This window comes from Rhodotorula graminis (assembly GCF_001329695.1).
Source record: "Rhodotorula graminis WP1 unplaced genomic scaffold RHOBAscaffold_17, whole genome shotgun sequence".
Lineage (NCBI taxonomy): Eukaryota > Fungi > Basidiomycota > Microbotryomycetes > Sporidiobolales > Sporidiobolaceae > Rhodotorula > Rhodotorula graminis.
The window spans coordinates 320,254-340,214 of NW_017264944.1; the positions used below are offsets into that span (position 1 = coordinate 320,254).

A 19,961-nucleotide genomic window follows, 5' to 3' on the forward strand; every position below is an offset into this window, starting at 1 on the left:
CCTTCTTCTTCTTGTTGCCCGCCATGAGGTTGCGAGGGAGGCACAGGGCGAGGACGACGAGCGAGGTGCCGGCGAAGAGGGTGAGGGCCGAGTTGACGAGCGCGCGCAGGGACGTGCGGGGTGGCGGATGCGCTGCTGCGAGGGCAAGCTGTGCCGCTGCTGGGCTCGAGGACTGGGCCAGAGCCGAAGCGGGCGAGAGGGTGCGAGAGGAAGGAGGACAAGAGACGAGCCGCCCCTCGCCCGCTCGCGCTCGCCCTCGTCTCGTCGCTCGCTGCTCCTTGGACAAGCGCAACAGTCGACGCCGCACCAGCTCTGCAACTGCGTCGAGTCCTCGACTCGGAACCAGGGCCAGGCGGCTGCACCGCATCTCGCGGAGAGTCCGCGGACCGACCAACTCGACGCCGCACGCACCGCTTCTCCTCGCCGAATGCCCGACCGTCTCGCTCGAGCAAGAGCGATGCCGTCGACAAGCTGAAAATGCGTGTTGCACTGCGGGACGGTGTGTCTAGAGGGAGAGGGAGACGAGAGAGAGAGAGAAAGAGAGAGGCCGCTACCGCCTCCAGCTGCCGCCCGCACTCGCTCCGCCGCCCATGCCGAACCCGCCGCCGGCTCCCTGCTGCGCTCCGCCGCCGTACCCACCCTGCGCGCCGCCGAAGCCACCGCCGAGTGCGCTCGGCGGCCGCGACGAGTACGGCGTGCCGCCCCTCGCTGCGGCGACCGCTGAGCCGGGCCCGCCGTGCGCGAACGCGGGCGACGCGCCGCCGCCGTGCATGGGCAGCATGGCCTGGGGCGTCTGCGGACGCGAGCTCGTGCGCGAACTCGCCGGGCCGAGCGACCGGTTGTACGACATGAGGAGGTGGACGACGTTGGACGTGAGGCGGTCGAGGTCCTTGACCTCCTGCGCCGACAGGGTCGGGTCGCGCACCGGGTCGACGGCCTCCTCGTCGGCCTCGGCCTCGTCCTCGTCGTCGTTGTCGAACTGGCGACCGCGCCCTTGCTCCTGCCGCGCCTGCTGCGCCGCAGCGGCCGCCTGCTGAGCCGCCTGCTGCGCGCGCTGCTGCTGCTGCTGCTGCTGGCGCCCGCCGCCGCGACCGCGGTTGATGGCGACGCCGAGACCCTCGAACACGCGCAGGAGCGACAGGTCGAGGACCTCCTTGAGGCGCTCGACGTCGTCGAGGGCCTGGACGCCGCTCGAGCGCGGCGCGACGATGGGCAGCCACCCGTCGCACTCGAGGCCGTCCTCGGTGACGCGCAGGCCGTACGCGCCAAAGAGCATGTACCCGAGCGGGTCGAGCTTGGTCGTCGAGCGCAGGAACGTCTGGCCCTCGCCCTTGCCGCCCATGGCGCCCGTCTTGCTCTTCTCGCCGTACGCGTACAGCTGCTTGGACGACGTGATGGCGACGTCGGCCGCCTTTTCGTTCTTGCGCGAGTTGACCGACGACGGGTGGATCGCGCACGACTGCAGAGGGCGAGGCAGAGAAGGGAAGGAACGAGGTCAGGGAGATTCTTCTCGACGAGCTGAGGCGACGAGAGACAGAGAGAGGCGGGCGCACCTTGTCCTGGCTCGTGCGGAGCGCCTTCTCGCTGATGCGGATCGCAAAGTTGGGCGCGACGGCCGTCGCGATGAGGGCGCTCAGGAGCGGGAGCGAGTTGCCGTTCTCGTTGAGCTGCGCCGGGATGACGATCGGGCCCCGGCCGAACCGGCCTCGGCTGAACGGCGCAGGCTGTGCGGCACCGCCGGCGCTGATCTGGAGGACGCCGGCGCGGTCGAGCGACGACAGGAGGTGGTCCTTGATCTTGTTGATGAGGAGGAGCGTCGGCTTGGACAGGAAGTTCTCGCGCGCAAAGTTGTTGGCGGCCTGCGGCGCATCGACAAGGAGGCGTTAGTGAGTGCGACCTGTAGAGTAGGCGGGACGAGAGGAGGAGGAAGAGGGAGAGAGGGCGGGCGCAAGGAGAGAGGGAAGGGGGAGGAGCGAGAGAGAGAGAGAGGGACGCACGACGTAGTTGCCCGCGCCCTGAAGCTCCCACCACGCGTTGTAGGCCGTCAGGATGGCGAACGGGTCGCCGCGGAAGTCCTGGGGCGCCCACGAGTTCTTGATGCGGTCGGCCTCCTGCTTCATGAGCGGCGGGCTCAGGAACGGGTCGCGGTTGGTGAGGATGGCGGCGAGGGTGAGGGTCTGGTCGAGGCACCGGAAGAAGCTGCCGAGGAGGCACAGCTTGCCGATGGCGGCCTCGACGGGGAGCTGGAGGAGGACGCGGCCGAGGCTCGTCAACTTCTCGTCGCGGTCGATGGCGCCGACGTGGAGGAGCGTCTCGAGGGCGGCCGTGACGCGCTGCGGCTCGGGCGGCTGGATCGTCGACGACAGGACGTCGAAGACGGTGAGGCCCGGCAGCTGCAGGCCCGTGACGTGCATGGCCGTCGACGCGAGGTCCGTGCGGAGCATCTCGACCGTCTGGTGGATGTCCATGGCGGCGAACCGCGCCTTGGACACGATGCCGTAGTACTCGCCCGGGCGGTGACGGCCGGCGCGACCGGCGCGCTGCAGGACGTTGCTCGTGCCCGTCCACGCGCTGACGAGCTGCGACAGGCGGCGCTCCGGGTCGTACCGCTTCTCCTTGCACTTGGCCGAGTCGACGACGTAGACGACGTCCGGGATCGTGACCGACGTCTCGGCAATGTTGGTCGACAGGACGATGCGGCGGATGCCCTCGGCGGGCGGCTCGAACACGGCCTGCTGCTCGGCGATCGGGATGGTCGAGTGCAGGACGTGGATCTCGGTGTCGCGGCCGGCAAAGTTGCAGTCGAGGAGCGGGTACCGGTTGCGGTCGAGGAGGATGTTGCGCACGGCCTGGATCTCGTCCCACCCGGGGAGGAAGACGAGGACGTGGCCCTCGTCCGAGCGCGACATGACGTGGGCGATGATGAGGGCCAGGAGCGGGTACGGCATCTCGAGGTCGTCGATCTCGCCGACGGGGCGCCCGGTGCGAGGGTCCATCGGGATGGCGGGAACGAGCTCGCGCTGGAGGTACGGCACGACCGACTTGTCCTGGAAGACCCACCCGCCGCGGTTGGACGGGAGCCGGAGCGCCTGCAGCTCCTGGATCGTCTCGTCGAGCCACCGCTTCTCGACCGGGAACGACCGACCGGGCACCTCGACGACGGGCGCGATGCGGCCCGACTGCGGGTCGGCAAAGTAGCCGGTGAACAGGCGAGGGTCGATCGTGGCGGACCTGCACGAGCGCGACGACGGGGTAGGCGAGGTCAGTAACGCGCAACGACACGAGAGAGAAAGAGAGAGAGAGGGGCGCAGGGACGCACATGAGGACGACCTTGATCTCGGCCTTGCCCTGCTTGCGGCGCTCGTGGAGGAGGCGGCGCAGGACGAACAGGAGCAGGTCCGTGTCGACGTCGCGCTCGTGGACCTCGTCGACGCAGACGTGCGTCACGCCGTCGAGGAACGCCTCGCCCTCGGGCTTTTGCGCGCCCGCGGCGCCGTTGGCGCCGGCCGCCGAGGTGGCCGTGTCGGTGTTGCCGCCCGACGAGCGGTCGAGGTCGGCCTGCATGCGGCGGAGGAACAGGCCGGTGGTGCAGAACAGGATCGAGCCGTCCTTGCGCGGCGGCTTGGCCTCGAACCGGACCTGGTACCCGACCGAGTCGCCGATCTGCTCGCCGCGCTCCTTGGCGACGCGCTCGGCGACCGAGATGGCGGCGATGCGGCGAGGCTGGGTGCACACGATGTTGCACTTGGCGCCCTCGCCGGCCATGGTGGCGTCGTCGAGGATGAGCTGCGGGAGCTGGGTCGTCTTGCCCGAGCCGGTCGCGGCGAGGACGACGACGACGGGCGACGTGGCGATCTTGGCGAGGACGCTCGTCGCGTTGCTCGACACGGGGAGGCTCGCGCGCTGCTCGCGCAGCTTGACGATGCCCGGCGCCGTGTCGGCCTTGTACGCCTGGAGGCGCGCCGCGAGCGCCTGCGACTTTTGCTCGAGGTACGTCGCGCGCAGCTCGGCGCGGCGCTGTGCGACGGCCGGGTCGACGCCGCCGAGTGCGCCGGCGCCGCCGCGACCGGCGGCCAACGAGCTCGAGGCCGACGACGGGTCGTCGAGGAGGCCGCGGGCGGCCATGACGGCGCGCTCCTTGGCCTGGACGGCTTTTTGGTGCTCGCGCTCGACCATGTCGCGCGCGCGGTGGTACAGCTCGCCCTCGCGGCTCTCCCACACGGCCTCGCGCAGCTCTTCCTCGACGTCGGGCGTCACCTCGAACACGACGTGGGGCGCCTGCCCCGTCTTTTCCATCTTGCGCATCTCCTTGCGGGCCGACCAGTCGGCCCACAGCGACGCGTCGCACGACTCGAGGTAGGCCGCCGTGTCGAGGTAGGCGCGGTTCTGCGCGTCCTTCTTGGCGCGCGCCTCGCCGACGCCGATCTGGGCGCCGCCGACCCGGAGCGTGACGCGCCACGAGCCGGCGCCGCGGTTGCGGCCAAAGCCGGCGACCGACGCCGTCTGGAGGTCGGGGCGCCCAAAGTTGTACCGCGAGCCTGCGAGAGGGCGAGGGAGGAGTGTCAGTGAGGCGGGCGAGGGAGGACGACGACGACGAGGACGGTGGGGACGACGACGCACAGTAGTAGTCCATGAAGGCGCGAGCCTCCTCGAGGCCGATGCGCTGGCCGTTGGACAGGGCGACGGTGCGGCCGTCGTTCTTGTCGGCGATGGGCTGCATGGCCTGGGCCTGCTGCGGGTACGAGCTCGGGGCGGCGGCGGGGCCGTCAAAGAAGGCCGACGGGCCGGCCGAGTAGGTCGGGGTCGCCGTCTGGGACGCGGCGTGGAGCGGCGTGAACTGGCCGCGGGTGCGGGTCGGGAGGTTCGACTGCGAGACGAGGCCAAGGGGAGGGGGTCAGGCGCGCGCTCTGGGTCCGAGGAGGAAGTGAGCGCAAGACGCACGTTGGTGAAGAGGCCGCGAGCGCTGAGCTGAAGGCAGGCGTGGATGGCGGCGAGCTTCTCGGCCTCCTTGACGCTCGAGGCGTCGCCGGTGCCGACGATGGGCTCGATCATGGGCGGCATGGCCGGGCCCGAGGCCGAGTTGTACATGCCGCCACGGGCGGCAGGAGGAGGAGGATCCGGGTCGGCGACGACGGTGACGCTGAGGGCGGAGAGGGAGAGAGTCAGGCGAGGAACGACGAATGGAGGGAGAGAAGAGCGGGGCGCACCGGAACAGGTCGTGGCCGTCGACGGTGACGCGGCGGCTGTCGTACTTGCCGTCGACGCCGAGGGCCTTTGTGTAGTTGGCGAGGACGCCCTTGGGGTTCTCGACGAACCTGTGAGTGAGAGGAGGAAGGGAGGAGGTGAGCGGTCGGTCGACGAGGTCGAAAGGGAGGCGAGAGGGGACGGACTTGTTGTTGGGCTGACCGCGACCGCCGAGCTGGGCGTAGGCCTGGAGGACGTAGGCGTGGTCGTGGACGGGGCCCGGTGCGGGCGGGGGAGGGACGGCGGGCGCACGAGGGCCGCGACCACCACCTCCTCCACCGCCGTTGCCGCGAGGGCGTTTCGGGCCGCGGAAGCGACCACCGCCTGCGCCTGAGCCTTGCTGGCCTGGCATGTGGTGGGTGCGGGACGAGGAAGCTGGAGGGCGAGGAAGGCGAGACGAGGACGAGGGAGAAGGCGAGCGAGGGCGCTTGGGCATGCGCTGTGGGGCGGCGGTCGGGAGAGTAGCGAGCTCGAGTGCTGCTAGGTCGTCGGTCGGGCAGTCCTGGCAACGCCTTTGGAGCTGGGCTGAGCGAGATGCGAAGAGCGAGAGCTTGCCTTCGCCTCGTCGCCGTCTCTCCCCCGAATCCGCTCCCCCGTGTCCACGGCCATGAACGCGCCCAACGGCGCCATTCCGGTGCCATCTGGCCTCCCGACACCCTCGCCAGACGACCTCGAACTCGATCCAGAGGTCGAGGAGCTGTGGTCGTCGCGCGCTCTCCTCCTCGTATGGCCCCGCTCCCTCACCTCCCTCGTCCCCTCCTGCACCGATCCACCCGGTCCACCCCGCGCCACCTCGTACCACACCACTACGCCCGACCTCGCGACCCGCACCGTGCCGCCGTCGCCCACCTGCACCTCGTCGGACGTGCCCCCCTCGTCGACAGCTATCTCGCCTCGCCCGCACCCTCTGCGCCCGACCAGCCACAAACACAGCAACCCGAGCACCCCTCGTCGCCGCTTCGCACGAGCGGCACCACCCCGACAAGCCCCAGTCGCGCCATCGCCCCCTCTCACCTCCCGATCACCCGCATCTCGCAGCTCCGCCGCACCCCGCACCTCGCCGCCCGACCGCCCCTACTCGACCACGAGCACTCGGGACGGCATAACCAGCAGCTCTGCCCGACGCGCGCACCTCGAACACGCACACTGACTCTTGCGCCTCGTCCTCCCCCCACATCCCTCGCCCTCGCCCTCACAGGTCCTCCTCCTCCTCATCCTGTCGTTCTGGGTCTCGTACTACCTCAAGGTCAGGCGGATCCGCAGCATCCATGAGACCATCATCGCCATGTTCAGCGGTGCGTCCCCTTCTCCACCCCCCTGTTCCCTCTCCCTCCCGGCCAACGACGCCTCGCGGTGCCAACTCGACGGCCCAGGACTGTAGCTGACACTCCTCTTTGCCCCCGACACAGGCATGCTCGTCGGAGCCATTGTGCGCATCGCTCCGGGCCACGTCGTGCGCGACATGATCGCGTTCAAGCCGACCATCCTCCTCAACGTCCTCCTGCCGCCCATCATCCTCAACAGCGGCTACCAGCTCAAGCAGGACAACTTTTTCCGCAACTTTGCCGTCATCCTCTCGTTTGCCTTTGCCGGCACCTTCATCTCGGCCGTCGCGCTCGGGTGCGTCCCCCTCTCTCGCCGCCCTCTCACGAAAGTGCGCTCACTGACTCTGTTCCTCGCCCTCGACTTGCCCACTCGCAGCGTCATCGTCTACCTGTACTCGCTCCTCGGCCTCGAGAGCCTGTCGCTCACCATCGTCGAGTGCCTCCTGTTCGGCTCGACCCTGTCGGCCACCGACCCGGTCACGATCCTCGCCATCTTCAACGCGCTCCACGTCGACCCAAAGCTGTACAGCGTCATCTTTGGCGAGTCGATCCTCAACGACGCCGTCGCAATCGTCATGTTCGAGTGCGTCCTCCTCCCCTTCCTTCTCTCGTCGTCCTTCTCCCCTGCACAGAGCCTACCAGACTGACGAGCACGCCTCGCCTCTGCGCCGCACAGGACCCTGTCGCAGTTCCACGGCGAACAGATCTACCTCTCGTCGTTCTTCCACGGCGTCGGCATCTTCCTCCTCACCTTCTGCATCTCGATGGCGCTCGGCGTCGTCTTTGGCCTCGCGTGCAGCCTCATGCTCAAGCACTCGGAGCTCGGTGCGTCGTCTGTCCTTCTCGGTCCTCGTGGCCGGTCCGTGACCAGCCCCGAGGTACGCGCGAAGGACTGGCTCACTGACCCACTCTCGCGCGCATCTGCAGGACGGTACACCGAGATCGAGGCGTGCCTCGTGCTCCTCATCGCCTACACGAGCTACTTCTTCTCGAACGCGTTGACCATGAGCGGTACGTCCCTTTCCTCTCCTCCTGGCGCTCGTCCACCTTCGAAAACCCGACCCTGACCTCTCTTGCTCCTCGACAACAGGCATCGTCTCGCTCCTGTTCTGCGGCATCACGCTCAAGCACTATGCGTACCACAACATGTCGCACCGGACACAGCGCACGACGCGCTACGTTTTTGGGTCGCTGTCGTCGCTCAGCGAGAACTTCATCTTCATCTACCTCGGCCTGAGCCTGTTCACCCAGAGCCAGCTCGTGTACAAGCCCATGTTCATCATCGTCACCTGCGTACGTCCCCTCTCTCGTTGTGCGTCCTCGACGAGCGAGCGTCGGCCTGACCCTGTGCCCCGCTCCCAGATCGCCGCCTGCCTCGCGCGGTACTGCGCCGTGTTCCCGATCGCCAAGCTCATCAACATCGTCTTCCGGGCGCGCAACGCTCGCCTCCCCGGCAGCTCGCGCGGCGAGGAACTCCCGCACTCGTACCGCATGATGCTCTTCTGGGCCGGGCTCCGAGGCGCCGTCGGCGTCGCGCTCGCGGCCGGCATGAAGGGCGAGCACGCCGCCGCCCTGCGCACGACCGTCCTCGCGACCGTCGTCTTTACCGTCGTCGCGTTTGGCGGCACGATCGGCCGCATGGTCGAGATCCTCGGGATCAAGACGGGCGTCATCGAGGACGACGACGACGAGTCGGACGACGAGCAGGCCGGCGGTGGGCCGTACCAGGTCGTCGACAACGGCGACCTCGAGGGCCGCCGCTCGTCCAAGCGCCGCAGCTTCCCGCTCGGCGGCGGTGCCGGCGGCCCGGCCACGTCGCACCACTTTGCGTCGCAGCAATTTGCGCCGTCGTCGACCGTGCGCCCCTCGTACGAGCTCGAGTCGCCGTACAAGGACCCGCACTACGCCCAGCAGCAGCAGCAGCAGCGTCCGTCGTCGCGTCTCGGCGCACGGCCCTTGTCGTCGCGCGAGCAGCCGCGCGCGTCCGACCTGTCGCCCTCGTCCGACGACGAGTCGGACCCGGACGTGCTCCCGAGCGCCGGCGGCGGCGGGTCGGGCGTCGCAGGGGACCTCGGGAGCGCAGCGGCGGCGGCGGCGGGCGGGCTCGGCCAGGTGTGGTCGGCGCTCGACGAGCAGTACCTCCTGCCCGTGTTCAGCAACACGACGGCGAACCGGACGCACGCCGCGCGGCAGAAGATGCGCGCCTCGGCGGCGGGCAGGCGAGGTGCGGCGCAGTCGCACGGCGGGTTTGACGGCGACGACGAGGACGACAGCGCGAGGAGCCCGTACGGCATGGGCCGGAACCCTTCTTTCGGCGTGCGTCCTCTTCTCCCTCTCTCTCTCTCTCTTCCCTCTGCCTCGTCATGAGCCTCGACCTGATCCTCTCGCTCGTCCCTCTCGCAGGACATCATGAGCGCCCTCGTCGCGCCCGCATTGTCGTCGTCGACGGGCCCGTCATCGTCGTCGACCCCGACCCTCAACCTCTCGGCGCCCTACTCGGCCTCGAGCGCACCAGCATCGCCCGGCGCGTCGGCCGCAGCAGCAGCCGCCGTCTCGAGCGTCGACTCGCGCACGCTGCCGCGCACGAGGAGCAGTGGGAGCGGCGCTGGAGGAGCGGGAGGAGCGGGCGCGCAGCATGGGTCGCAGGGCTCGGGCTCGACGGGCTCGAGCGGGAGCAATGGGTCGGACAGGACGCCCGTGCTGCCGTTTGGGCAGGCGGGCGCGGGCGGAGCGAGGAGAGGGTCGATGCTCGGCCACGACGACAAGGACGGCCTCGGGCGGTAGCTTTTGTCAGAGTGCACTGTTTCGTCGGCCAGGGGCATGTCTTTCGTGTGAGCTGCGCGAGCAGGAAGCTCCCTCGATGCTGCGACGAGGAAAGCGACGAGCCGCTCCCCACCCGACGCATCCTCTGCCGCTCACGCAACACCGTCCTCTCGAGGTCGCTGCCGACCGCACCCGAGCACGCCAACATGCACTCGCCGAGCACAGCTGCCACGCCGGCCGCACCCACGACCGTCCTCGAGGGCCAGAAGCCCTCCCTCAACTCGCCGCCTGATGAGCCCGTCGTCGCCCACTACATGGCCCTGCTCGCGAGCCTGATCAGCCAGCTCGCCGCACTCGTCCCACAAGGCCCGCCGCCCGCCCTGCACGCCGCAGACGCCCTCGCCCGAGCCACGACCTGGACCGACCTCCGCCTCTCGCTGCGCGACTCGTTCGCCTCGCCCGAGTACATCTTCGGCGCGCGCAGCCCGGACCACATCGCCAAGAAGTGTGCACATCACGTCGTCCTCGCCCTCCATCGCCTAGGCGCCGCCAAACTCGCGCGCAACGTCGTCGAGCACGAGAAGGCCGCGTTGGGCGCCGCCCAGGGCGGGCACGAGGCGGGCGAGTGGACGGGCATGGTCGAGCTGCTGGCATGGGTCCGTGCTGTCAAGCGGGTCTTGTCGCTGTCGACGAACGGCGCAAGCAGGTGCGTCGCCCGTCCGCTCGTCCTCGTCTCCTCCCGTGAAAGGGTGCTGACCCGGCTCTCCTTCGTGCAGCACCTTTACGACGACTACGCCACAGAGCGCGCATGTCGCAGCCGCTCCTCCTGTCGCCGAGCCTCGCCCACCCGCAGCGCCGTCCCTCGCCAACTCGACCTCGCCGGCGCCCGCCGCGTCAAGCTCGTCGTTCAGCTTTGCGCCACCACCAGCTCCCGGCTCGCTCGCCGAGAAGGCCAAGAAGCTCAAGGCCAAGAAGGAGGCGAGGTGAGTCGGGCTCTTTCGTTTCCGTCCTTCCTCGTGGCGAGAACTGCCTCGCACGCATGGCTGCCCCGCAGGCTCTCGTCCGCGCCGTCCGCCTCGCCGTCGACTGAGCCAGTACCGCCATCGTACGCCGTGTCCGCGACTCCCGACGTCGTCACGCCGTCGCAGCACGTCCTCGAGAGCAGCGTCGGCCGCTCGAGGACGGCCGCCGAGGTCGCCGGGAGTGAGTTGCTCTCGGACTCGCCGCTGTCGGCAGCGCCGTCGACACGCTCGCCGGAGCTTCCCGCTACGCCCGTCGTCGCCGAGGCCGTCGAGCCGTCCGCCACGACCTCGTCCTCCTCGACAACCGCACCTCCCCCTCCTCCTGCGCCGCTCCCGTCCGGCCCGCCCTCGGCCGGCTTTGCGCCACCCGCCGCTCCCGGCACCGCCTTCGAGAAGCCCGCCAAGGCGCGCAAACCGCGCTCCACGTCGTCGACGCCCGCACCCGTAGCAGGCGGCGCTGCCGAGCGGCCGACGAGGCGACGTCGTGCGCCGCTCAAGCTCACGGCCGAGCACGAGTCGGACGACGACGAGTGGGACGACGCGGCGAGCTCTGGGGCCGGCAAAGGCCGGCGGGCCAAGCGGCGCAGCTCGGTCGGGCTCGGCGGTGCGGCCAAGAAGCGGCGAGGCGACACGCTCGAGGGTGTCGACGACGACGAGGACGAGGTGGACGAGCTCGCGAGCGACTACGAGGAGCAGGTCGAGCGCAAGGCCAAGGCCGAGCGGGAGCGGCAGAAGAGTCGCGCGCGCGAGGAGGAGGCCAACCGCAACCGGTTCGCCGTCCAGAGCTGCGTCATGGTCAAGTTCCCCAACTACTCGTGGTTCCCGGCCGTTGTACGTCCCACCTCTCTCTTCAGCTCGAAGGGGCCCTCGTACTGATCCTGCTCGTCCTCCAGGTACTCGACCCGGCGACGGCGCCTCCAGAGACGCAGGGCAAGCGCGTCAAGTCGGCGTACCTCGTCAAGAGCATTCCCTCGGGCGGCGACCAGTGCGTCCACTCTCTCGCCTCTCCTGTCCTCGTCCCTCGCCGACTCGCGCGCGCTCCCACACGCAGCCGATGGGTCGCGCCAGACGACGGCTCGATCCTGGCGATCCAGCCGACGCAGCTCGACGACATCCTGCTCGGGCGGTACAAGTCGCCGCCGCCGCAGAGCTGGGTCAAGTGGCGCAGCGAGCTCGTCGAGGCCGTCATGCTCATCAAGAGCCCCGAGCGGCTCGCCAACTGGCTGTCGCGCCCGACCGACCTCGAGGTGCAGCTGGCGGCCAAGGCCGAGAAGAAGCGGGCGGCCAAGGCGGCGTCGTACTGGTGAGCGGGCGAGCGCGCTGGTCGCGCACTGTGTAGCGCTCTCTATCTCGCGACCGCAATGGCCAGGAGAGACTCTCACGACTTGAGCCAGTGCGAGAGAAGTGTCCGTCCGAGGAATCGAGAGGAGGTGCTTGCGCCTTTGCAGCGCCTCTCCTGCACGAGCTGTCTCCACGGCCGGAGTGAAGCTGCCTGTCCAGGAGACGCACCACCCGCACGCACCGCACGCGCACGGCCCAGCACCACGCGGCAGCTCGCCGCCTTCGCCCCACCTCGACCTCGACCCCGCCGCACCTCGCTCCCACAGCCTCGAACAGCGACGCAAGCACCACCAGCGTCGCCAGATAGCTCCACATACCGCCCACGTCCCGCTACCACCATGCGATGCTACGATCTCGAGGAGTGAGTCCACCCTCTCGACTCTCATCTGTCCGCCCGTCCCACACACAGCGCAGCCGTCTGACGCGTGGCTTGACTTGCAGGAACGAGCCTCTCGATGGACAGCAAGCCGTCACTGTCAAGGAGCACGGCACCGGGCGCGTTCTGTGGACCAAGGTGCGCTCGGCTCCCCCTCCTCCGTCAAGGTCGTGCTCACTGACGAGCGCATTTTCCTGCAGACTCGCGAGCTCGACGACGACGAGATTGTGTCGACTGTCTTTGTACGCCCACGCTCGCCCGCCACCTCCTTCCCCTCCTGTTCTCCTCTCGCTGACCGTCCTCGCCCGCCCGCAGGACTCGCTCCACCAGCCTCGTTGGCGCATCCGCCGTCCGACGCGCGGCTGGTACCTCATCCTGCAACGAGCGTCCTCGTCTCCCGACGGCGACGACCCGTACATCGAGCTCGCGCCGGTCAAGACCAGGCGAGGCGCCGGTTCGGACGCTCTCGAGCTCGAGTTCCGCGTGCACGGCCAGGCGGGCTCGGCCGCGTCGGCGTCAAGTGCGGCAACGAGACCTCGATCGCCTTCTGTCCGGCTCGACATGGCGACCGACCTGCACGATGCGCCTGCCTCGTCCGCCATGGCCCCCTCCCTCTCGACCGCATCCGCCGCTTCAGCCGCTTCCTCGGCCACGCCCCTCAACAACCCTTCCAGCTCGCCTACCGCGCACCGCCGCTCTCGATCATCGATGTCGTCGCCAGTCAAGGCGGCCGGCCCGTCGCTCGCCGCGAGCGCGACCTACCGCCTGCGGCCGTCGTTCCCGCCCGGGTTCCACACGAGCGAGCAGAGCCGCTCGTCGCTGTTCGGCAAGCTCAAGAACTGGGTCGTCGAGCCGCCGAGGCGGTTCTGCTGCGTGCGAGTGGCGGCCGGCGGCGGGTCGGAGGAGGACGCGCTCGCCGCCGAGCCGGTCATGGCGTTCGAGGAGGTGCCGAGCGGGCGAGTCTCTCTCTCTCTCTCTTCCTCCTTCTCGACTGTCGCCATCGTGACACAAAGCCCTGACTGACCTTCCTGCCCCGCCACAGGTTCTTCCACCCTCGCCTGCGCGGCACCCTCTCGCTCTCGCCCTCTCTCGTCGACTCGTCGGGCCTCGAGCCGAGCTTCTGGGCGGCGCTCGCGTGCGCCTACGTCGACGTGATCGAGGAGCGGGACGGCTACGAGGCGGCGCAGGGCGGCGACTGAGCGTGTGTGGGCGGCGAGCGACGGCTGTTCGTCGAGGGCGATCTTGTAGATGGCGGCGCGAGCGAGTCAGAGGAACGTCACGAGGGCTTGCACTGCAGCGTGTCTGTGGCACCTGTGAGCGTATCTGGGCGTCGTGCACACCGAGAGACAGAGCAACGCGCAGGAGCCGACGAGCGCGACGAACGCTCGAGCCTCTTTTCCGCAAGGGCGGCTCTCGCTCTCGCTCGACTCATCTGCGCACATTCGAAGCACTCGTGGGTGAGAGAGCGCAGAAGCAGCTCGACCCGCTCTGCACGCGCCAATCGCAAAGCGCAAAGCGCAAAGCATGAGCGTCGCTAGTTACGAGCGCAAACGCAGATCGTCGTACCGGCCGCTTTGACCGGCGAACTCGAATAGCCTCAGGGGAGGCAGTTTCGTGCCCCCACTTGGCCGTCGATGTCGATGCTCTCGCGAGTCGTCGTCGCACCGCCTCGTCCCGCTCGTCACAGGTGCCCAAGGTGCGCTGCGAGTCCCCCGAGCTGTTGCAGCAGTCGAGAACCGACCACTGAGCTACCTGAGCGGTCGTTCGTCCATCCGCAGTCAGCTCCCCGCGCGCCCAGGTTCGATCCACCCTCCTCAAGTGTGCCGTCATCACCTCGGTCGCTCGCTGCTCGCAAGTCGACCTCGCCTCTCTGCTCTCCTCAAGACCCTTCACCCCGTCGAAGCGTCCACCCCCCGTCTTCACTGTGCGTCCCGCTCTCGCCTGCACCCTGCCCGGCAGGATCCCGCCCTGACGCACTTGCACCTCCCCGCCCCTCGCGTCATCTCGACCTCGTCCCCTCTCGCCGCCGCACTCGCCGCACCCGCAGATGAGGATCACACCCCTCTGCGCCGCCATCCTCATCGCCTCGGGCACGCTCGAGGTCCTCGCCGACTCGGCGCCGCCCCAGTGGGCCGACTGGAACCAGAGCAGCCTCAAGCGCTACCTGCAGGAGCACCACGTCCCCAACCCGGGCAACCTCAACACGGACCAGTTGCGCGAGCTCGCCAAGCGCCACTGGGACGAGACGGCCGTCAAGGCCGACGCCGCCCACGGCCAGGTCAAGCGCGGCGCCCAGGTCGTGTTCGACAACGCCCAGGCGGCGGCCTACGACACGTTCTCCGACTCGCAGCTGCGCAAGTTCCTCCTCGACAAGGGCATCATCTCGCCCGCGTCCAAGCGCGAGGAGCTCGTCGTCCTCGCCCGCCAGCACGGCCTCGAGGCGAGCCGCACCGCCGACTCGGCGTGGGCCCGCACGACCGACGCCGCGTCAGACGCCGCGCACGCCGTCACCGACAACGCGTCGGCCGCCTACTACGCCGCCGTCGGCGCCCCGGCCCAGGCGTACGACTACGCCGCGGGCCTCCTCGACGACGCGCGCGACTACGCCTACTCGTCGTGGACCGACAGCGACCTGCACTCGTGGGCCGTGTCCAAGAACCTCGTCGAGCCCGAGGCCAAGAAGACCCGCAACGAGCTCCTCGAGGTCATCAAGCACCCGTACAACGAGGCCGCGAGCCACGTCTACGACACGTGGTCCGACTCGTACCTGCGCAACTGGCTCGAGAAGCACGGTGTCGTCAAGTCCAAGACGGCCAACACGCGCGACGAGTTGCTCGATCTCGTCAGCCGCAGCTACTACGGCGCCGCCGACACGACGTACGAGTTCTGGTCCGACTCGGCCATCCGCCGCTGGCTCGAGAGCCGCGGCCTCGTCAAGCCGACCGAGACGACCACCGCCGCCGAGTGCGTCCTCCCTCCCCTTCCTCCCTCTCTCCCCGTCGTGCGTCGCCGTGACTGACCTTGCTGCGCACCCCAAGCAGCGCTCGCGCCCTCATCGCCGACAACTACTACAAGTTGCGCGACCGCGGCTATTCGGCGTGGGACGACTCGATGCTCAAGCATTACCTCGACACGCGCAAGATCCCGTACGCGCCCAAGGCCGAGCGCAAGGACTTGATCGACCTCGTCAAGGAGTACTGTACGTCCTCCTCCTCTCGTTCGACCTCGTCCCTCCCGAACCTCGTCCCTGACCTCTGCGCCCCGCTCCCCCCTACCTCGCACAGACCACGACGCGACGTCGTACCTGTGGGAGACGTGGTCGGACGCCGAGCTTCGCGCGTGGGCCGTCAAGGAGAAGCTCGTCGGCGCGACCGACGGCTCGAGCCTGCGCCGCCACCAGCTCGAGCAGCTCGCCAAGGACAACTACGGCAAGACCAAGGACGCCATGGCGTCGAGCTTTGACGAGCACAGCATGCGTGGCTGGCTCATCAAGCACGGCGTCATCAAGAGCGACGCCCAGAAGAAGAAGGACGAGGTGCGTCCTCTCTCTCTCTCCCCCCTCCGGCCCCTCGCTCGAGCGTGTCGTTCCTGACCTCAAGTTCCCCGCCGTCCCGCAGATCGAGGCCGAGTTCCGCAAGCACTACACCAACTCGGCGAGCAAGACGACCGAGTACGTCTCGTGGAGCGACGCCCGCATCCGCTCGTGGCTGCGCGACGCCGGCGTCGCCGTCCCGATGCGCACCAACCGCCAGGAGCTCCTGCAGCGCATGCACGAGAACTGTGCGTCCCCTCCCTCTTCCACCCTCCCCTTTCCCCTTTCCCTCCCTTCTCCTGCCCTCTCTCGCCTCTGCGTCCTCTTCTTGCCGCCGAGCCCTCGTCTCAGTCAAACAGCTACTGACGCTTGCCTCCTCGTCCACCCTTTCCCCCTCCCGCAGACGTTTCGACCCAGACCGGCGTCGGCTCGATCTACGACCAGGTCAAGGGCTCGCTCGGCTCGGCCGCCGACCTTCTCAAGAACATCGTCGGCGGTGCTGTCGGCGTCGCTGGCGGTGCCGCCGAGGAGGCGCGCCTCAAGGCCAAGTACGGCGAGCAGCAGGCCGAGAGCCTGTACGGCACGGCGTCGTCGGGCGCCCAGGGCTACGCCTCGCAGGCGTCCAAGGGCGCGCAGGGCTACGCCTCGCAGGCCTCGCGCAGCGCGTCGTCCGTCTCGAAGGGCGCCGACGGCTACGTCTCGCAGGCGTCGCGTAGCGCGAGCTCGCTCGCGAGCGCCGGCAGTGCGAGCGCCGCCTCGGTCGCGTCGTCCGTCTCGAGCGGCGTCCTCGAGGCGTCGGCCTCGGCGCGCAGCGTGTGGGAGGCCGGCCTCTCGAGCGCGTCGAGCGTCTACTCGCTCGCGCTCAACTCGGCGAGCTCGGCGTCGTCGGTCGCCTCGGCCGAGGCCGTCAAGGCCGCGTCGTCGGCCAGCGCCGCGCCGACCGCCATCTACGCGAGCGCGTCGTCGGCCGGTGACCGTGCGGCGTCGTCGGCGTCGTCGGCCGCGTCGGTCGCGTCGGCGAGCCTGTACAGCGCGTCGTCGCACGCCGCTCGCAGCGCGTCGTCGTTCTCGGCCTCGGCGGCCGCGTCCCTGTCGTCGGCCTACGTCGAGGCCAGCAAGTCGGCTGCGTCGGCGTCGTCGGTCGCGAGCAAGTCGATCTCGAGCGAGCTCCACAAGCAGGGCCTCGAGCCGTCGCAGATCAGCAAGTCGGCCAACTCGGTCGGCGCGCAGGCGTACGCCTCGGCGACGTCGGCCAACGACCGCGCCGGTTCGTCGTACACGTCGTTCACCAACGAGGCGAGCCGCAGCGCGTCGAGCGCGAGCAGCGTCCTGAGCGCGTCGCTGTCGAGCGGCGTCAGCCAGCTGAGCAAGTCGGCGTCGTCGGCGTCGAGCCTCGCGAGCAAGAGCGTCTCGAGCCAGATGAAGGCGGCGGGGTACGACCCGAGCGTCATTTCGAAGAGCGCGTCGTCGGCCGGTAGCGTTGCCGACAAGTCGGGTGCGCTCGAGCCTCCTTTTCCTGACCTTCTCAAGTCGACCTCGCACTGACTTTCTCTCCCCTCCTTGCCCCTCTGCCTGTCGTGCAGCCTCGTCCCTCGCCTCGTCGGCGTCGTCGGCGTACCACGCCTACATCACGGGCGCCGTCTCGTCGGCCTCGTCGGCGTCCAAGTCGCTCTCGTCGCAGGCCAGGTCGGTTTCGGCGTCGGCCAAGCAGGGCGCGTCGAGCATTAGCTCGTCGGCGTACGCGAGCGCGACCAGTGCCGGCGTCGACAAGAAGCACGCCGCGTCGTCGGCGAGCTCGGTGAGCCGTTCGGCCGAGTCGGCGGCGTCGAGCGCGAGCCGGTCGCTTTCGAGCAAGCTCTCCGAGGTCAGCAAGAGCGCGTCGAGCTACGTCCACAACGAGCTCTGAGCGTGTCTACTGTCTTCGGATGAGCGGCCTCGGAGCCGTCGTCGCCCTCACTTCCTCCTCCTCCTCCCCCTCGCCTGTGTCTCCCCTTTCCTCCTCCCCGCCTCTTCCCCTCTCACCTTTGTACAGAGCCCCGCTTTGAACATTAGTCACCCTCGAGTGCAATAGCAGTGCCGTCTCCTACTCCCTCGTCGTGCGTGCTCGCATCGAGAGAAATCATCGGTCGGGGTCCGAGCGGTGCGAGCTGTCGAGCGTGAGCTCTCGCCGTTGTCGCACGTCGAGAGTACAGCCGCTGAGGGTCGTCCGAAGCGGTCTCTCCTGCAGAGCGTGACCGCCTTGCTGCGTGCTGCTTGCTCGAGGGCCGCTCGGACGGCGCGAGGCCGTGCGCGACGAGAAAGAGTCGTTCTTCGCTGCGCTCGACGCCCTCTCTAGATGGTCGCACTCTCGGTCTTGACAGTCGTGCGACAGAACTGCAAGGAATTGCAAACACGCGGCACGAAGAGAGGGAAAGCGGCCGGCGGAGAGAGGCCGGAAGAGAGAAGAAAGGGCAACGGGCGACTCGACTGACCGACGAGGGCGTTCACGGCGCTATCCACCTGTACTCGCCGCTCCTCAACACTGCGACCCAGTGCCCTGCATCGCTGCCCTCGGCGCGCCCAGACACCCTCTCACCCTCGATCTCCTCGGCGCTCGGACCCCGCACCTTCTTCCTGCTGCCCTTGAGCCGGACGATGACGTCCTGGATGCTGGCCGGCTCGTCGCTCGAGACGAAGAGCGGGAAGCGGTAGGTCGTGAAGGTGTGGCGGACCGACGAGTCGTCGTGGCGGACAATGGCGAGCGGAACGAGGGGCAAGAAGGGTGAGCCGTCGCCAGGATCGACGGGCGCGACGGCGGTGACGGCGGCATAGGCATCGCCTTGGACAATGACTGCGTGAGGTATAGAGTCAGGACAACGATCTGAAGGAGGCAGAGAGGCAGCCACGCACCCTCGAACCAAGCTTTGGGCGGCGGCGACGAGAGCGGCGTCTGGCGCTTTCTCCTCGGGGCGGCGTGAGCAACGCCGGCGAGCCGCCTGCTGCTGCGAGCGACGGCCTGGTCGGTCGCGATGTCGCCGTGCTTGAGGCCCGAGTGAGAGCGCATCGAGTCGTCGGAGCGGACCACGAGCTCGTCCTCAATCTTGCCGACCGACATCGACGCCGTCACGGCCGTCGAGCGGACCTCGTCTGCCGACGTCGGGCCCGACAGCATGTTGCTCGAGATGGGCGCAGGAAGGCGCGTGTTGGAGTCGAAGGACGTGTCGGGCGGCGACGTGAGCGGCGACAAGTCGGCCGTGGTCGTGGCTTGCTCGACAGGTTTGAGCGACGCGCCCTCGCGCTCGTCGCCGGTCGGCGAGCGCCTCGACGACTCGATCTCGGGCGTGGCTGAGGCGGCATCGTCGACCTCGACCTCAGACGAGCGCTCGGACGCACGGCGGCGCTTCGACCTCGTCGCGACGGGCGAGATGGCGCGGTCCGAGACGGCGCTGCTCTGCCGCTTTCTCGACCGGGTACCGTCAAAGTCGCCGTCGTGCACGAGCGCGTAGTTGGGCCTGGTACCGCCCGAGTGGCGGGCGCTGCGGCGTGGCGACGACGACGCGTCGCTCTCGACCTTGTCGGCGTCGACGATGTCCTGCGACGGGGCAGTCTGCTCGTCGCCCACGTGCGGCGTCGCCTGCTTGAGCTCGCTCTCGGGAACGGGCGTGAGGGCGGTGCTGGCGGACGCGTCCGAGTCGCAGGATCTGCTGCGGCGGCCGTGCGTGCCGGCGGAGCTCGACGAGTCGGCCCGCGCAGGCGGAACGAGCTGAGCGCTTGCGGCTAGGTTGCGAGACGAGCGACGAGACGACATTCGATGCTGTCGCGGTGCCAGTTGGAGCAAAGATGCGCTCGTTTCGACGAGTTGCCGAGGTCTGCGCGGGGAATCGGGAGGGCGGGAGACGAAGAGGCGTCAGTGAGCCGGTTAGACGTGTCGGGCCCATACAGGCTGACGGGTGTACTTGTTAGAATGCCCGAACGGCCGCAGAAAGCGCACGCGCAAGCACAGAGCTGAGAAAGCGAGTCTCTCGCACTCGCCGCCGATGAGGACAGAGAGCCGCTCGTCGCCGTCCTGAGGCACGCTGTACCCCTGAAGCCGCGCATATAGCTCCATGAGAGCTGCACGGCCACCGGGCAGACCTTTCCCACCCCTCTGCGACGGGCTGCGTCCCTCCACGCCGACGAAGCGGGATACGACGAGCCCGCAGTCTAAGACGGCCCTCGTCGACGGACAGAAGGACGGGAAACCCTCGAGAAAGTGAGACGGACGACTCACGCAGCTGCCGGTGTCGGGCGAAGCGGTTGCCGTCGAGAGGCGAGGTTCAAGGAGGAGGAGCTGAGGAGGCGAGCGCCCGTCTACCGAGAGCAGGGAATCGTTCTCTCGC

At 69.0% G+C, this 19,961-nt stretch overlaps 6 protein-coding genes across 6 annotated transcripts; 4 read left to right on the plus strand and 2 right to left on the minus strand.

Annotated features, from left to right (window-relative positions):
• Positions 1 to 465: 465 nt before the first annotated feature.
• On the minus strand, positions 466 to 5,055 carry RHOBADRAFT_30410 (uncharacterized protein; the record flags this gene model as incomplete). The annotated part of the gene is made up of 8 exons (XM_018412908.1): positions 466 to 993; positions 1,093 to 1,459; positions 1,554 to 1,859; positions 1,998 to 3,231; positions 3,320 to 4,017; positions 4,150 to 4,538; positions 4,621 to 4,867; positions 4,942 to 5,055. 8 exons carry the CDS (start codon positions 5,050 to 5,052, stop codon positions 551 to 553), a joined length of 3,795 nt encoding a protein of 1,264 aa, XP_018268129.1. The 3' UTR covers positions 466 to 550.
• Positions 5,056 to 5,851: 796 nt separating this feature from the next.
• On the plus strand, positions 5,852 to 8,936 carry RHOBADRAFT_18617 (uncharacterized protein; the record flags this gene model as incomplete). Its single annotated transcript, XM_018412439.1, has 9 exons — positions 5,852 to 5,968; positions 6,443 to 6,539; positions 6,654 to 6,864; positions 6,946 to 7,152; positions 7,246 to 7,394; positions 7,497 to 7,580; positions 7,660 to 7,862; positions 7,932 to 8,290; positions 8,348 to 8,936. The coding sequence occupies 9 exons, from the start codon at positions 5,852 to 5,854 to the stop codon at positions 8,934 to 8,936; spliced, it is 2,016 nt and encodes a 671-aa protein (XP_018268130.1).
• A 602-nt stretch (positions 8,937 to 9,538) lies between these two features.
• RHOBADRAFT_56209 (uncharacterized protein) lies at positions 9,539 to 11,737 on the plus strand (the record flags this gene model as incomplete). The annotated part of the gene is made up of 5 exons (XM_018418242.1): positions 9,539 to 10,038; positions 10,109 to 10,315; positions 10,387 to 11,185; positions 11,248 to 11,339; positions 11,406 to 11,737. The coding sequence occupies 5 exons, from the start codon at positions 9,539 to 9,541 to the stop codon at positions 11,659 to 11,661; spliced, it is 1,854 nt and encodes a 617-aa protein (XP_018268131.1). The 3' UTR covers positions 11,662 to 11,737.
• A 296-nt stretch (positions 11,738 to 12,033) lies between these two features.
• On the plus strand, positions 12,034 to 13,270 carry RHOBADRAFT_47266 (uncharacterized protein; the record flags this gene model as incomplete). The annotated part of the gene is made up of 5 exons (XM_018414954.1): positions 12,034 to 12,056; positions 12,137 to 12,209; positions 12,272 to 12,313; positions 12,387 to 13,006; positions 13,114 to 13,270. The coding sequence occupies 5 exons, from the start codon at positions 12,034 to 12,036 to the stop codon at positions 13,268 to 13,270; spliced, it is 915 nt and encodes a 304-aa protein (XP_018268132.1).
• A 586-nt stretch (positions 13,271 to 13,856) lies between these two features.
• On the plus strand, positions 13,857 to 17,695 carry RHOBADRAFT_56210 (uncharacterized protein). The gene is made up of 7 exons (XM_018418243.1): positions 13,857 to 13,995; positions 14,119 to 15,035; positions 15,113 to 15,270; positions 15,356 to 15,606; positions 15,689 to 15,851; positions 16,007 to 17,098; positions 17,187 to 17,695. The coding sequence occupies exons 2-7, from the start codon at positions 14,119 to 14,121 to the stop codon at positions 17,507 to 17,509; spliced, it is 2,904 nt and encodes a 967-aa protein (XP_018268133.1). The 5' UTR covers positions 13,857 to 13,995; the 3' UTR covers positions 17,510 to 17,695.
• A 274-nt stretch (positions 17,696 to 17,969) lies between these two features.
• Positions 17,970 to 19,390, minus strand: RHOBADRAFT_56211 (uncharacterized protein; the record flags this gene model as incomplete). The annotated part of the gene is made up of 2 exons (XM_018418244.1): positions 17,970 to 18,433; positions 18,493 to 19,390. 2 exons carry the CDS (start codon positions 19,388 to 19,390, stop codon positions 18,087 to 18,089), a joined length of 1,245 nt encoding a protein of 414 aa, XP_018268134.1. The 3' UTR covers positions 17,970 to 18,086.
• Positions 19,391 to 19,961: the final 571 nt, after the last annotated feature.

Coding starts and splice junctions, on each gene's coding strand:
- RHOBADRAFT_56210 (XM_018418243.1), top strand. CDS start 14,119: ATGAGGATCACACCCCTCTGCGCCGCCATCCTCATCGCCTCGGGCACG. Junction 15,607..15,688: donor CCCAGAAGAAGAAGGACGAG/GTGCGTCCTCTC, acceptor GCCGTCCCGCAG/ATCGAGGCCGAGTTCCGCAA. Junction 15,852..16,006: donor GCAGCGCATGCACGAGAACT/GTGCGTCCCCTC, acceptor CCCCTCCCGCAG/ACGTTTCGACCCAGACCGGC.